Below are 13,028 nucleotides of genomic sequence, written 5' to 3'. Positions count from 1 at the left end.
ATATGGTTATTTCATGGTTAAGTTTGAGTTTCCAAAGGATAGATGGAAGGTTATTGGTAGAAGCCTATGGATGATTTTTTATAACTAAATGATAGTGAAAACATGGTCACTAAGTTCATTGCAGAAGCGTATACAATCGATGGGATGTTGGTATGGGATTTGCTTCCTTAGTTTAAATATGATGTTCTATGATGAAATTTTTTTACTTGGTTTAGCATTGATTATTGGCAAACTCATAAAGATAAATACAAACACCTTATTTGAGGGCCATGTTAGGTTTACTCATGTGTGCATGAAAATTAACGAGTCTAAACACGCTATTAGTAACATGGCAGAAGTTGAGCTGTTCTAAGTAATTTTCGTAATCCACTTCTATTTATTGCGGATATACAAAGCAAGATGAAGATAGTCATAAATCGGAGCCAGACAAGAAAGCAAACCAGTTTCAACTTTCCAAGAAACAAGAAGAGAGTAAGGGAAAAAAAGAGTCAAAATATCCACTTTGGCACAATCCAACCAACCAACCACAAAGTCTCCTCATAAACCTTTCATAAGTGAGCAATTGATTCTTCTATACATCAATTAATCCTACCATGCTACCGACCGAACCAACCTCGAGGGGGTTGGACTTCACCATCATTCATGAGCTTATCCAGCACTGCATTTAGGTCAACAGACTGACCATTCTCTGTCAGCTTGCGAACCGTGGCCCTCACATGGTCTCTGGGGAATCCCATAGTAGCAACTTTGTCAACCACATCATCGACAGAAACCCTGCCTCCAGTTCCAGTAGAACCTGAGCCACCACTCACTGCAGATGCAGTTGGTATTGCTTGTGGGAGTACCCTGGCAGTTGGGAGCTGAGGGTAACCGCTTCCACTACTCGGAGCCAATGAAGCAGTTGGCAGTTGTTGTGGTTTTAGTGCAGGAGTGCCAGCATACTGAGGAGGTCCATAACGATATTGCTCGACAGGGCCAGATAGTGTACCATATCCAGAAGAATAGCCTGAACCAGATCTGCTCGATGATGGTTCATATGCATGGGTTGGGGTCCCATAGAACTGTTGAGGAGGAGGAGGAGGACCGGTGGGTGAAGGAGATGGTGGCTGGCGGACATTGGGAGGATAATTCTGAGGAGGATAAGGTGGTTCCTCAACATGGTGACCCAGTGAAGATTGTAGTTGAGGCGGATTCATGGATGGATGCGATGGTGGCTGCTGTTGAGGTAGATGAGGTGCTGGCTGAGGGTACTGAGGATGAGGGGTCTGTTGATATTGCTGATGTGGAGGTGCCCCGGGCTGAGCATGTGGCTGCTGAGATAACGGCATTTGGTATTGCTGATTTGGTGTTTCCTGAGACTGAACGGGTGGTGGGAAGTATGGATCTCTCTGAGGAGCTGCAGGGATTTGGTTCTGAGAGAATTGGTTTGGAAGTTGAACTGGAGGTGGCAAACCCTGTTGTGGAGGAGGTTGAGGAGGTGCATTAGGGGGAGGAACAACAGGAATTGATTGTGGAAGATTAGCAGGGGTAGGAAGCTGTGGTTGAGATTGCACAGGAGCAGATGCAGCTTGCTGAACAGGATTGGTAATCGCACTAGTTTGCATTTCTGATTGCTGATCTGTCTTGGACACTTGTAGCTTTGCTAGTTGCAGCTGAGCTTGCACAATATCTTGCTTGTCCTTGATAGTCTGCACCCCTGATTGCACCTGTATATTTCATTTGTCAAACAAAACAGTAAAAGACAGCCAGTATGAAAATAAACTATAATATATCATGAACTAAAGCTTAGAGATAAAGTTTAAGTTAGGATTATACTAACAGTAGCATGCTCATACACCAATTTATTAAATTAGCTTCACTTCTCCTCGAAATTAGCCTCTACATAACTTTCCCCATGAACCATTCATTCAAATAATTTGTTCTCCTTTTCCTTTTTCTGATTGTGAACTAACAAATTCAGTCTAATAATTTTAATAATATGATTCTTTTCACTATTACAGAAAATTTAAAACAGTATTAAATTCAATCATCTGTGCCAAAGACCTCTCCCAGAAGCTTAATATTAACCGTACAAAGCAAACAATATAGGAATAGGAGAACTAACCAAATTCACAAACATTTCAATATTATTCAATTTCTTATGTTAGAAGTGGACTGCACAGATAAGGATTTACAGTAAGAAAGAAACACAACAAGTCAAGTCACATTGTTGCTGCCTTATGGCCTGGTAACCAGGATTTCTAACGCTTACAGGGAGAAGTCTGTGTACATCTAACCTTTCCAAACTGCACACCAGACAATAACGGGAGTTTTGTGCATGGGCCACATTTTTTGTTAATTGTTATTCATTTTGCTCAACAGAGGTTATCTAGGAAAATTTAGGGACAGAAAAGAAAGAACTCATAAAGACTTACAACTATACTGAGAGATTGTCATGATATCTGGTATGAATAAAATGTCAGAATCAAATTGAATGGTTGAACATAAAAAAATGTCAATGAATTAGGATACAAATATATACAAATATTTATGATTTAAATATATTTACAAATGTTTATCCAAGTAAAACATATAATTAACCATTTAATACCATTTACTTGGATAAACATTTGTAAACCTTTTACCATGTATATACAAATATTTACATCAACAAAATGTTCCTAGTTATCAAGGGTAGAAGGGGGCGGGAGCAGGTGGGTGGAGGGAGTGTAATAGATAAAATACCTCTCGAAGAATATTCTCCAGCTGTCTCAATTTTCCATCAGTGCTACCATGATTATTTCCAACCGATACCTTCAAATCATCCACAGAATTTTCAAGATGGTGGGTTCTGGTTTCTAGTTGTGTTAACCGTGCACTAACACCTTCCAGAACATGAAGCATATTTTCCATATGTTTCTTCATGGTACGATCAATCTCAGACAGCATTGTAGCATCAAAAGCACTTCGGTCCTTTTCTACGATGACCTTCGCAGGTTCCATTGAATCCAAAGAACTGTAATTCTGCACCAGATAGGGATGAATACATCAAATTTATGAAGAAAAAACACTACGAGATGGTACAATAAATTATTAATGCCTCCTATACAACACTACATATTGGCTACATGGATCACAAAATGCCATTCGGCACGGTTAAAACCCAACGCATTAGGAATATTATTTAGGTTGAAATCTCCCTAAATTTGAGAAGTAAATGATAAATAAAACAGAGTTATTAATATCAGATAACAACGTTAGCAGGTGACTCCAAAAATGCAATAGCAGGATAGCACATAGCAGGATGATGGTTATGCATATTAAAAATTTAATTGATAACATATACATATAAATGATGAAAGGAAAGAAAAAAAAAGCTCAAAATTCATGAAATATTCTCAATTAACAATAAAAAGTTACACATCTTAAGCAAAATATACAAGTATACCTACAAAAGTCAAGGAAATGAAGAAATTTAAGCCTATAAGGTGAAGAGGCTAGGTTGCTCAGAGGAGGCAGAGGGTTGCTCAAGAGGTTCTCCAATCAGGTTTCATAAATGACAAATAACTGTACAGGTTTTTCCTTCAAAAAAATCCTTTATACAACACAAAATTCCTAAAATACCCCCTACCTACCTAATCTTAAAACTTAAATTTTAACCGTATTTTCAGGTTTTGGGGTGAACTACACTATTACCGCTAATTTGTGCATGACAGGCTGTGATCTAGACCGCTATAGCAGCTGCAACGGCTACAACACCAAAACACTATGCTACAGAATTGACAGTCGCTATGCCACTATCACGCCATGCTCTAGTGGGCTATTAAGTATTAACAACCTAGAAATAAATAACTAGATAGTATCAGTTAACTCTTACTGTTTCCAGACAACATTTGGAACCCAGACATGAAGACAAGTATCTTAAGTAACAGTGTCAATATTTTACACACAAAAATAAAGAAATTTTTGGAACTTGAATCTCCTACTTGCCATGCCACAACAAGCTATAGAATTTTGGATAGGGATTCCTTGCAGTCACAGATTTTCAGCATTCACACATTCAGCTACTCAAAATCGTTGGATGTAGATCTGACAACTCATATTTTATGCCGATAAACCTAACTTAAAAATAAGCATGCAAGATCTAAACTGAGCGATTTTCATCCAGCAGTTTTGCACAAATGTATGAATGTAGGGGATCCATTTCCATAGAATTTTATGGTTAACCACCCAAGCTGAAAAGTGGGGATTTGATAGAAACGACAAAGGGGCCTGACCCAACTCCCAATGCTGAACCCCCAGATTTCACAGAACATACCTTCCATTTCCTCTAAGCACTTGCCAATATGCATAATTTTAAAAAATCAAGCAGCAATCAAAGAGTTTTTCTATTATGCGCCAGCATCGGCAGGTGCACGATAAAAAGTCAATAATAGAAACAAAAATCATTAGCAAAGAGAGCATTTATCAGATTGAAAACACAAAAGTCACTAAATGCTTGCATTTGTTGAGTGATTTAAAACATTCAACATATATATTTCATGAACACACGCACACACAGTAGAGAACCCCATACTGAAAAAAACTAAAGTGAAATAGTGTGTGAGTGTGGTGTGAGTGTGTGTGTGTATATTCTCCCCCAGCATTGAAAGATAGCAAACACCCCCTTCGAGAGGACTCTCAAAATTATGGCATGGTCCATGACCACCACATGTCCATGCTCCCAAACAATCTCCATGCAACACATAACCGAGTTTTTCAATAAAACTCAAAGGGAGTATCAAACAGCAATCACAAGTAACAAGAAGACAACCTCACAGTTAATCACCAAGCAAAGCTTATGAAGCACAAACGCCTCTCTTGTTCGCCATGTCGGACACATTTCTGACACCGACACATCCCAAAACTTGTTTGATACTTGTCTGACACTTCTTATTAGGTGTCTAATTTAAAAATTATTTTTGTTGGTCTAAACACTTAAGTTGTCACCTTTACACAACTCATACACTTGAAAAAAACATAAAAGATTTGTTTAAAAAGATGAATATATCATCAATTTAGATATTTTGTTATATGCTACTCATATTTCATTTCATTAGAGTCTCTAAGTTTGTGTATCTATGCGGTGTTCCCCGTGTCCTAGATTTTGGACATTAACCATGTCCGTGTCAGCGGATGCTTCATAGAGCAAAGCTTAGCAACTAATTTGAACTCTAATTAATCCAATACCCATGATAAACAATCACAAAACAAACACCCCATAAACATAATTCAAAAATAATAGAGAACACCCAGATCAGCAAACGAGTTAAAGACGCAAAATTTGGGGCGAAAAAGAAAAAGGGTAAGCGAGAAAAGGTTACTTTGATGACGGGAGGGGAAGCGTTGGAGTTGGAATCGGAGTTCCAAGGGCGAGAGAATGCGGCGGAATCGAAATTATTGGAAGCGGCGAGAGGGCGAATCGGTTGGAAATCGTAACTGGGAACGATGTCGTCTTTGCTGATCCCATTGCCACGCGCTTTTTCTTCTTCATCGTTGTCTTCATCTTCGAGATGATGATGGTGATGGTGTTGTGGCGGTTCTTTCATGAGGTCGATGAAGTCCTTGCTCTGCGACTGCGTAGTGGAAGAAGAAGAAGATCCGTGACCGTGAGTGAGATCCATAATTTGCTTGTCCATAAACGGCGTCGTATTCATCGATGAATTACCACACTGAGACTGAAGCAGCAACCAACGAATTCAAACACAATGGTTTCTTTCTGGTTAGGTGCGAACAGCAATTGTGTGTGTCGAGTTCTTAGCATATAAGAAAACCGAAAACCTCTTCAATCAACAACACAACACTATCCTTCTTTCTTCACCTTTCTCAATCCTAATTATAAAAAATCATTTCCCGTTCCAAAAAAAAATTATTTATTTTCTTTTATCTCTCCGTTTTTTTTTTAATCTCAAAAGTTAAAAGATAACATATGTGGTAAGGTTTATTTTTTTAAAAAAAAATTATTAATATCTTTTCTTATAGTTAGTGTCAGTTAGTTTGTTCAAATTTATTTGTTAAAATAAATGTTTATTTTAATAAAATTTAAAATAAACAATTTTTTGTTTTTTTATGTGTTTGTCTAAATTATTTTTTTAAGAAAAATATTTTTTTATTTATTTTAAGAAATAAATATTATCTGTTTCTTAAAAGAAATATTTATTTTAAGTTATTTTTTAAAGTTTAAATAAATTCACCCTAATTTGTTAAAATAAGTATTTATTTTAATAAAATAAGTAATTTTCTGATTTTTTTTTAGTGTGTTTATTTAAATTAGTTTTGCTTAAAACAATAGTTTCTGTTTTTTTTTTAAAAAAAAAACAAATCTTATTCATTTCTTAAAAAAATACTTATATAAAAAATAGTTATTTTAAAGCTACTTTTTAAAGCAAATTACAATCATTGTTGTCGTGCATTTAAGATTTAATATACTCAGATCACTCATTGTTTGGATCCTTACACAACCTTTTTTTTAAGAAGCACACCCCTTTTTAAGGAGGATTTATTTCAATTTTTCATTAAAAATTTAATTAACACGGTTAGTTAATGGAGATGCTTAGGAGTGCAAAATAAATGCATTTTAATGGAGTGCAAAATAAATAAATTTTAATGAAGGATGCAAGAATATAATAAGTCTCGGGAAGAAGGAATATAATTTACTCCAATTTTTAATATGTTATTATTTATTTACTATAACTATAAGTGTATATTTTTTAAGAAGTACACAAGTGTATATGATATTTAAGTTTGATAAAGATAAAAAATATGATTAAAAAATATGATAATTTTTTTGAATTCTTCAATGAATAGGTTAATAAAATTGTTTTTCAAAAGTAAATAAATAAAAGATAAATACGAAGAGTACTGTATTAATATTTTTTTTTGTTATTTAACCATGAAAAAGTAAGAAGTATTAAACAATTTTTTTATATTAAAAACACAAAGTTACTAATTACATGGTTTTAAAAATATTTTATACTTTTAGATAAGTATTGATATTAATTTTTTGATATCATCTACGTGTCTTCCTCTTCTTTTGATATGTACAATCTGTCTGAGTGTTAGGCCGCGAGATGTTTAATGCCTCCTGCATGATGTTCCAAGCGTGACCATCTTCAGATCAAGCATGGATTGAAGTAGTTCAGAAATCCTCTCAAACCGTTCCTACAAAAGGAATTAAGGATTAGCATAAAAGAGTGTACACATACACACACTTACCGAACAAGAATGACCAGTATGGGCTCTCAGAGGAAATGCTGAGGAACCACATCTAATGTATCCTGAGAAGAGTGAGATGTCATGAAAAGGCCTATGCTCTCTATGAACCGTGTATGGCATCCACAAGATATCCTTCGTTTGCAACATATCCAGCGCAGTTCGAATTGTGAACACGTCACCTGCACCCCTTATAGGTGTCCACCGACAGGCACGGGGTGCACGCTCTTTATATCCAATTGTCAATTGGCGAGAGCCAATGGCCGGAAAATGCTCAAAAATCCATGCCTAGAACAACATTGACATCATTAATTGAATTAAAACAAGTAAACATCGATATGACAGAGAATAAAATACAAACTTTGATACCTGTAAAAGAGTCATATAACCTGCCATCTGCTTTGTATGATGCATACTAGCATCATTGAGTTGATCATACATGTATGCCAAGGCAGAGGCACCCCACGCATACTTGCCACATGTCTTAAGGTCACGAAAAAGCTCTAACAATGCCACATCAGCATATGTGGCACTCTTGTCAGCAAAGATGGTGCAACCCACCAAATGCAACAAAAAAGCCCTCGCTGCATAGTCGAAGTGTCCATCTTCGATGTTTGCCTCATACAAATCCTGCAACCACCTGAATCGCACATGTGCTCCTCGAGTGAATTTCGTCTCTCTGACTGCCTCTTCCTTGGTGGCCCCAAGTAGCTCCACCAAGTATAAACAAGCCTCATCTGCACCAAAGGATGGAAATGAACACAAATCCCCAGAGATCGGTAAATGTAAGAGAGATGACACATCATCTAGAGTGATGGTCATCTCCCCAACTGGGAGATGAAAGGAACTGGTGTCCTTGTGCCATCGCTCAGCAAAAGCAGACAAGAGACCCTTGTCCACTATGCGGTAGCATGCCTCTAGAAGGGGCGCCAGCCCAGACATCTCCACTATGGCCTTCACATGCTCATTCTCCAAACGGAAGTCCGTGACTTTTCGCCCATGATTAACCACCTTCAACTCGTGACGGTCCTCTCCTATCCATAGGCGTGTGGCAACATGGTTCCTAAAGGATCTAAGCAAGGACAAGTCTTGAGGACCACCTGGAAACGCTTCATCAGTAAGTTGCATTGGCTTCAGATCTTGTGAAGAGACATCTTCAGGACCACCTGGAAATGCCTCATCAGTAAGTTGCATTGGTTTCAGATCCCGTGAAGAGACATCTTCAGCCTGTGAAGGAGTTGAGTTGGACCCAAATCAAATTCATGAGTTAAGAATCCAAAAGATATTAAAATCTAGTAATGTATATTATGTTATATGGCGTGTAATAATTCGTTCTATGACGTGTTTTTCAGCTTAACCCTTTTGGACTTTAGTGTGGTAAAAAAAAAAGTCTAACCAATTCAGATCAACATACCTGTCTAGAAAAGGCCTACTTAGTTTTAGGATGTCAACTATCAATCCTTGTAGCTCAGTTCAGTAATAACAGGGTCCCAACTGGGTCCACTGGACTCAATAAAGATGCACTAAAAACCTACATTCATTCCAGAGAAGCTTAGTTCCACTCATAACTTGTATGCCAAATTTGAGCTATTATGATGTCCAACATGCTGAGCATAATATAAGCATTCTCCTAAAAAATCAAGTCTTAGGAGAGAACTAGTGAAAATAAGCTTGCAAGAGCAACATGAGCAAATATTAAATTAAATGGACATGTAAGCAATGCTGCAATCATAAGATTGCTGCCTTATGACATGGAACCAGGTGTTCCATGGTTTACAGGGATAAGTCTGTGACTCTATATCCAACCATTCCAAACTGCAGACCGACGATAATGGGAGTCTTGAGTATGGGCCACATTTTTTGTTATTCATTTTGCTCAACAGAAGTTATCTATGAAAATTTAGGGACAGAAAAGAAATAACTCAAAATAAGGACCTACAGCTATACTGAGAGATTGTCATGATATCTGGTGTGAATAAAAAAATTGTCAAAATCAAATTGAATGGTTGAACATATAAAAAAATTGTTTGTAGGATTAGGATACACCTATTTATGGTATTAAATTGTTAATTATATGTTTTACAAGGATGAAATTTTGTAAACCTTCCATTGTATATATACAACAAATATTTACATCAACCTTTGAACTCATTCCACATACAATATGTTACTAATTATTAAGGCTAGAAAGGGTTGGGGTGTTGAGAGAGTGTGACAGATAAAATACCTCTCCAAGAATATTCGCCAGCTGCCTCAATTTTCCATCAGTGCTACCATGATTATTTCCAACCGATACCTTCAAATTCTCCACAGAATTTTCAAGATGGTGGGTTCTGGTTTCTAGTTGTGTTAACCGTGCACTAGCACCTGCCAGAACATGAAGCATATTTTCCTTATGTTTCTTCTTCTTGGTACGATCAATCTTAGACAACATTGTAGCATCAGAAGCACATCGGTCCTTTTCTATGATGACCTTTGCTGGTTTGATTGAGTCAAGAGAACTCTAATTCCTAAGGATGAATACATAACCATTATGAAGAAAAAACACTCCACCACGATGGTACAATAAATTATTAATGCCTACATACAACACTACATATGATCCCCAGATTATTGAAATACACAAAACCTTAATGCATCAACAAAGTAAAATAACATTTCACTATAAAGTTGAGAGCACAATTCGAATTTTGAAAAGTAAATAATAAATAAATCATAGTTATCTCAATTTCGGATAGCAGCATGTTGCAGCCAACTACCAACCCCAAAAACTCTATAATGAGAGAGCACATAGCGGGGTGACTGTTAATCTAAATTTTTCATACATATATATATATATATGCTGAAAAATCAAAACACATTACTCAAAATTCATAATTAACAATATGAAGTTGTACATCTTAAGCAAAACATGCAAGTATACCAACAAAAGTCAAGGAAATAAACAAGTATAAGCCTCTAAAATGAGGAGGCTGGATTGCACAGAGGAGGCAGAGTGCCACGCAAGAGATCATCCTTTCAAGTTTCAGAAATAACTAAAGACTATACTGGTTTTTCTTTTAGATAACCCTTATTTTACATGAAAATCCCTAAAGTACAAAATACTCATCTGTAATGTCAAAGTTAAAAATTTCAAGGGCATTTGCTGGCTTTTGGGTGGACTACCAGATCAACATTTGGAACTGAGACATGAAGTATATTAATAGCATCAGCATTTTACACACAAATAATAAGAAATTTTTTAGAACATGAAGTTGAAAAATGGGTATTTGGTAGAAACCACAAAGGGGCCTGACCTAACTTTCATGCTGAACCCCCATATTCGACAAACTCACCTTCCATTTTCTTTAAGCACTTGCTTGTAATATGAACATATTCAAATATGCCCCATTCCAAAAACAGCTGCAGAAATCAAAGGGTTTTTCTATTGTATATTGAAAAAGATAGTAAACACAAACATCACTAAATGCTTGCATTTTTTGAGTAATTTAACGTATTAAATTGAATAATTTTCATTTTCATGGGTACACAATGAAGAACCTACCCTAGCATTGAAAGATAGCAAACAACCCTTTCAAAATGCACGGTCAATCTCCACGTAACACAGTTAATAAGAAAACAAGGTTTAACCACTCATTTTAACCCTAATTAATCCAACGCCCATAATTAATCACAAAACAATTGTCCCAGATCAGCAAATGAGGTAAAGATAAAAAATTTAGGGCGAAAAGAGAGAAGGGTAAGTAAGAAAGTTACATTGTGATGATGGAGTTGGAATCGGAGTTCCAAGGGCGAAAAAATGCGGCACCCAAATCGTAACTGGGAACTATGTGAACCTGAACAACACTATCCTTCCTCCTTCAACATTGTTTTGCAAATACGGTCTGTAATTTTTTTTTATATATTTAATTCATAAGATTTTAGTGCGAGTACTTTATAAAGTTTAATTTAGCCCTTTGTTAAGGTCCTTTCGAAGTAAGATTTTATTTATTTATTTTTGGACATAATCTTAAATTTTTTATTAATATGAGATTTAAAACTTGTATTATTAGATTTGCATATATGAAAATTATATCCAATTATCTTTGAATAAAAAAATCATTAACAAAATGAAAATTTACATGAAAATAAGTCTCAAACAATCAAAAAGAATTTAATATTAAAATTTTTCAATTATTTATGAGATATTTTTTTCCATGTTAGTTTTCATATATATATATATATATATATAAATAATGTGACAAATTTTAAGTATTGAATAGATTAAAGAAAATGTTCAAACTCATTCTCATAATTAAAAACAATCATTATCTTTATTTTCGGAAGGATTATTTTTACTTACTTTAAAAACATAAAGTATTAAATTAAATTTTTTAAAAGATAAATAACTATATTGAATATAATTAAAAAAAAATATTAATTGTGCATTTCAACCATGATTATACAAATTTTATATTATCATGTGTAGTATATATTATGAATATGTATTAGTATGCTCTCCAATTGAGAAGGATGGATTGGGAATAAAAAATCTAAAGGTGTTCTGATAAGGAAATATGATATTTTATATTTGGATACTCTTGTGGAGAGAGGATACCCAATAAAGGGATACCAATGGTGGTGTGACATTTTAAATTGTTGTAAGATGTTTGAGAATGATCTTGGGTGGTTTCAAAATAATATATCTAGAGTGGTTGGTGATGGGAGGGAGGTGAGTTTTTGGAGAACTAGGTGGTTGGGGAGGGAGTCTTTGCTAAAAAATTTCAATAGAATTTTCCTAAACTTGGAGCAAAGGGATGCCAAGATTGCGGAAGTAAGTTCATGGAACATGGGTACAATGGATGAGACCTTGGTTCCAATGGGAACAAATTCTACTGCAGCAAATGTTGGATTGGATACCATTGGGGAGTTTCGGCCAAAACAAAATAAGCCGGATGGTTGGGCATGGAATCTAAATGTGGAGAAGAAATATGAGGTGAGGGAGGTACGTGAGACATTGATTATGGAAGAAACCATGGAGGATGAGGAGTTTTTTAAACAAATGTGGAAGTTACCAATATCTTCAAAGGTAAAAAGGTTTTATTTGGAGGGTGGCACATGATAGAATTCAAACTATGGATAACTTGAAGACAAGGAAAATCATTCTGGAAAATGCAAAAATTAATTGTGTTTTTTGCAACAATTTTGTAGAATCCTCCAGACACTTGTTGTTTGAGTGTACTTTTAGCACAACATATCTGGAAGTGTTGCTATCTGTGGTTTGGGGATTTGCCTGCCGGCAAGTTGCATCAATCACTTTTGGCAACACAAAGAATTGATCAATAGAAACAACCCGTCTTTAGCATGGTGGGTAGTGTGGGCAGCTATGCTGTGGGGGATATGGTTGCACAGTAATGCTATCAAGTTCAATGCCAAGCCTATTGATGCGGAGGAAGTATTTTATTTCAATCCACGACCCTACTACTGGAAATACTCGATCATTTTACCAAAACTAAGAAGATAAAATAATCACTTAGATATTTTCATTCATGATAATAGGTAAAGATGGATACACTTATATAACCTAAGGAATGTTAATCAATGGATCATAATTATTCAAGTGTCAACATCATGTCATTTTAACACAAGTAAAATAAAAACTACAATTATAAAATACATATTTAACTTCATCCTAACCATTTAATTTTGGGCCTAGTTTATCCTATCACTTGCAGTCTCAATAATTAAGGTCCTAAGGTGAGTGGCTTATGGCCTTGGATTCTCCACACCAAGGCATTCACTTAGACATTGTTCTGCTC

The 13,028-nt window shown here is 35.6% G+C and overlaps 2 protein-coding genes across 3 annotated transcripts; both read right to left on the bottom strand.

The window, feature by feature from the left end:
- Positions 1 to 501: 501 nt before the first annotated feature.
- Positions 502 to 6,348, bottom strand: LOC100777464 (formin-like protein 3). Its single transcript, XM_003525627.5, has 3 exons — positions 5,343 to 6,348; positions 2,725 to 3,003; positions 502 to 1,706 (listed from the first exon to the last, which is right to left on the bottom strand). The coding sequence occupies exons 1-3, from the start codon at positions 5,673 to 5,675 to the stop codon at positions 597 to 599; spliced, it is 1,722 nt and encodes a 573-aa protein (XP_003525675.1). The 5' UTR covers positions 5,676 to 6,348; the 3' UTR covers positions 502 to 596.
- A 132-nt stretch (positions 6,349 to 6,480) lies between these two features.
- On the bottom strand, positions 6,481 to 11,141 carry LOC100790257 (protein MAIN-LIKE 1-like). Of its 2 annotated transcripts, XM_006579719.4 has the most exons (5): positions 10,987 to 11,140; positions 9,458 to 9,597; positions 8,645 to 8,761; positions 7,600 to 8,457; positions 6,481 to 7,518 (listed from the first exon to the last, which is right to left on the bottom strand). In XM_006579719.4, the coding sequence occupies exons 4-5, from the start codon at positions 8,422 to 8,424 to the stop codon at positions 7,192 to 7,194; spliced, it is 1,152 nt and encodes a 383-aa protein (XP_006579782.1). In that variant the 5' UTR covers positions 8,425 to 8,457; positions 8,645 to 8,761; positions 9,458 to 9,597; positions 10,987 to 11,140; the 3' UTR covers positions 6,481 to 7,191. The 2 variants fall into 2 exon arrangements, with proteins under 2 accessions (XP_006579782.1, XP_006579780.1); XM_006579717.4 differs by lacking the exon at positions 8,645 to 8,761 and having other exon boundaries at positions 9,458 to 9,740; positions 10,987 to 11,141.
- Between the last annotated feature and the right edge of the window lie 1,887 nt (positions 11,142 to 13,028).

This window comes from Glycine max, chromosome 5, assembly GCF_000004515.6.
Source record: "Glycine max cultivar Williams 82 chromosome 5, Glycine_max_v4.0, whole genome shotgun sequence".
Lineage (NCBI taxonomy): Eukaryota > Viridiplantae > Streptophyta > Magnoliopsida > Fabales > Fabaceae > Glycine > Glycine max.
This window is presented reverse-complemented; position numbering and strand designations above follow the sequence as displayed.

Coding starts and splice junctions, on each gene's coding strand:
- LOC100777464 (XM_003525627.5), bottom strand. CDS start 5,675: ATGAATACGACGCCGTTTATGGACAAGCAAATTATGGATCTCACTCAC. Junction 3,004..5,342: donor CTTCCCCTCCCGTCATCAAA/GTAACCTTTTCT, acceptor TATCTGGTGCAG/AATTACAGTTCTTTGGATTC. Junction 1,707..2,724: donor TGGAGAATATTCTTCGAGAG/GTATTTTATCTA, acceptor TGAAATATACAG/GTGCAATCAGGGGTGCAGAC.
- LOC100790257 (XM_006579717.4), bottom strand. CDS start 9,664: ATGTTGTCTAAGATTGATCGTACCAAGAAGAAGAAACATAAGGAAAAT. Junction 8,458..9,457: donor TGGCGAATATTCTTGGAGAG/GTATTTTATCTG, acceptor ACTCCTTCACAG/GCTGAAGATGTCTCTTCACG. Junction 7,519..7,599: donor GTTATATGACTCTTTTACAG/GTATCAAAGTTT, acceptor ATGTTGTTCTAG/GCATGGATTTTTGAGCATTT.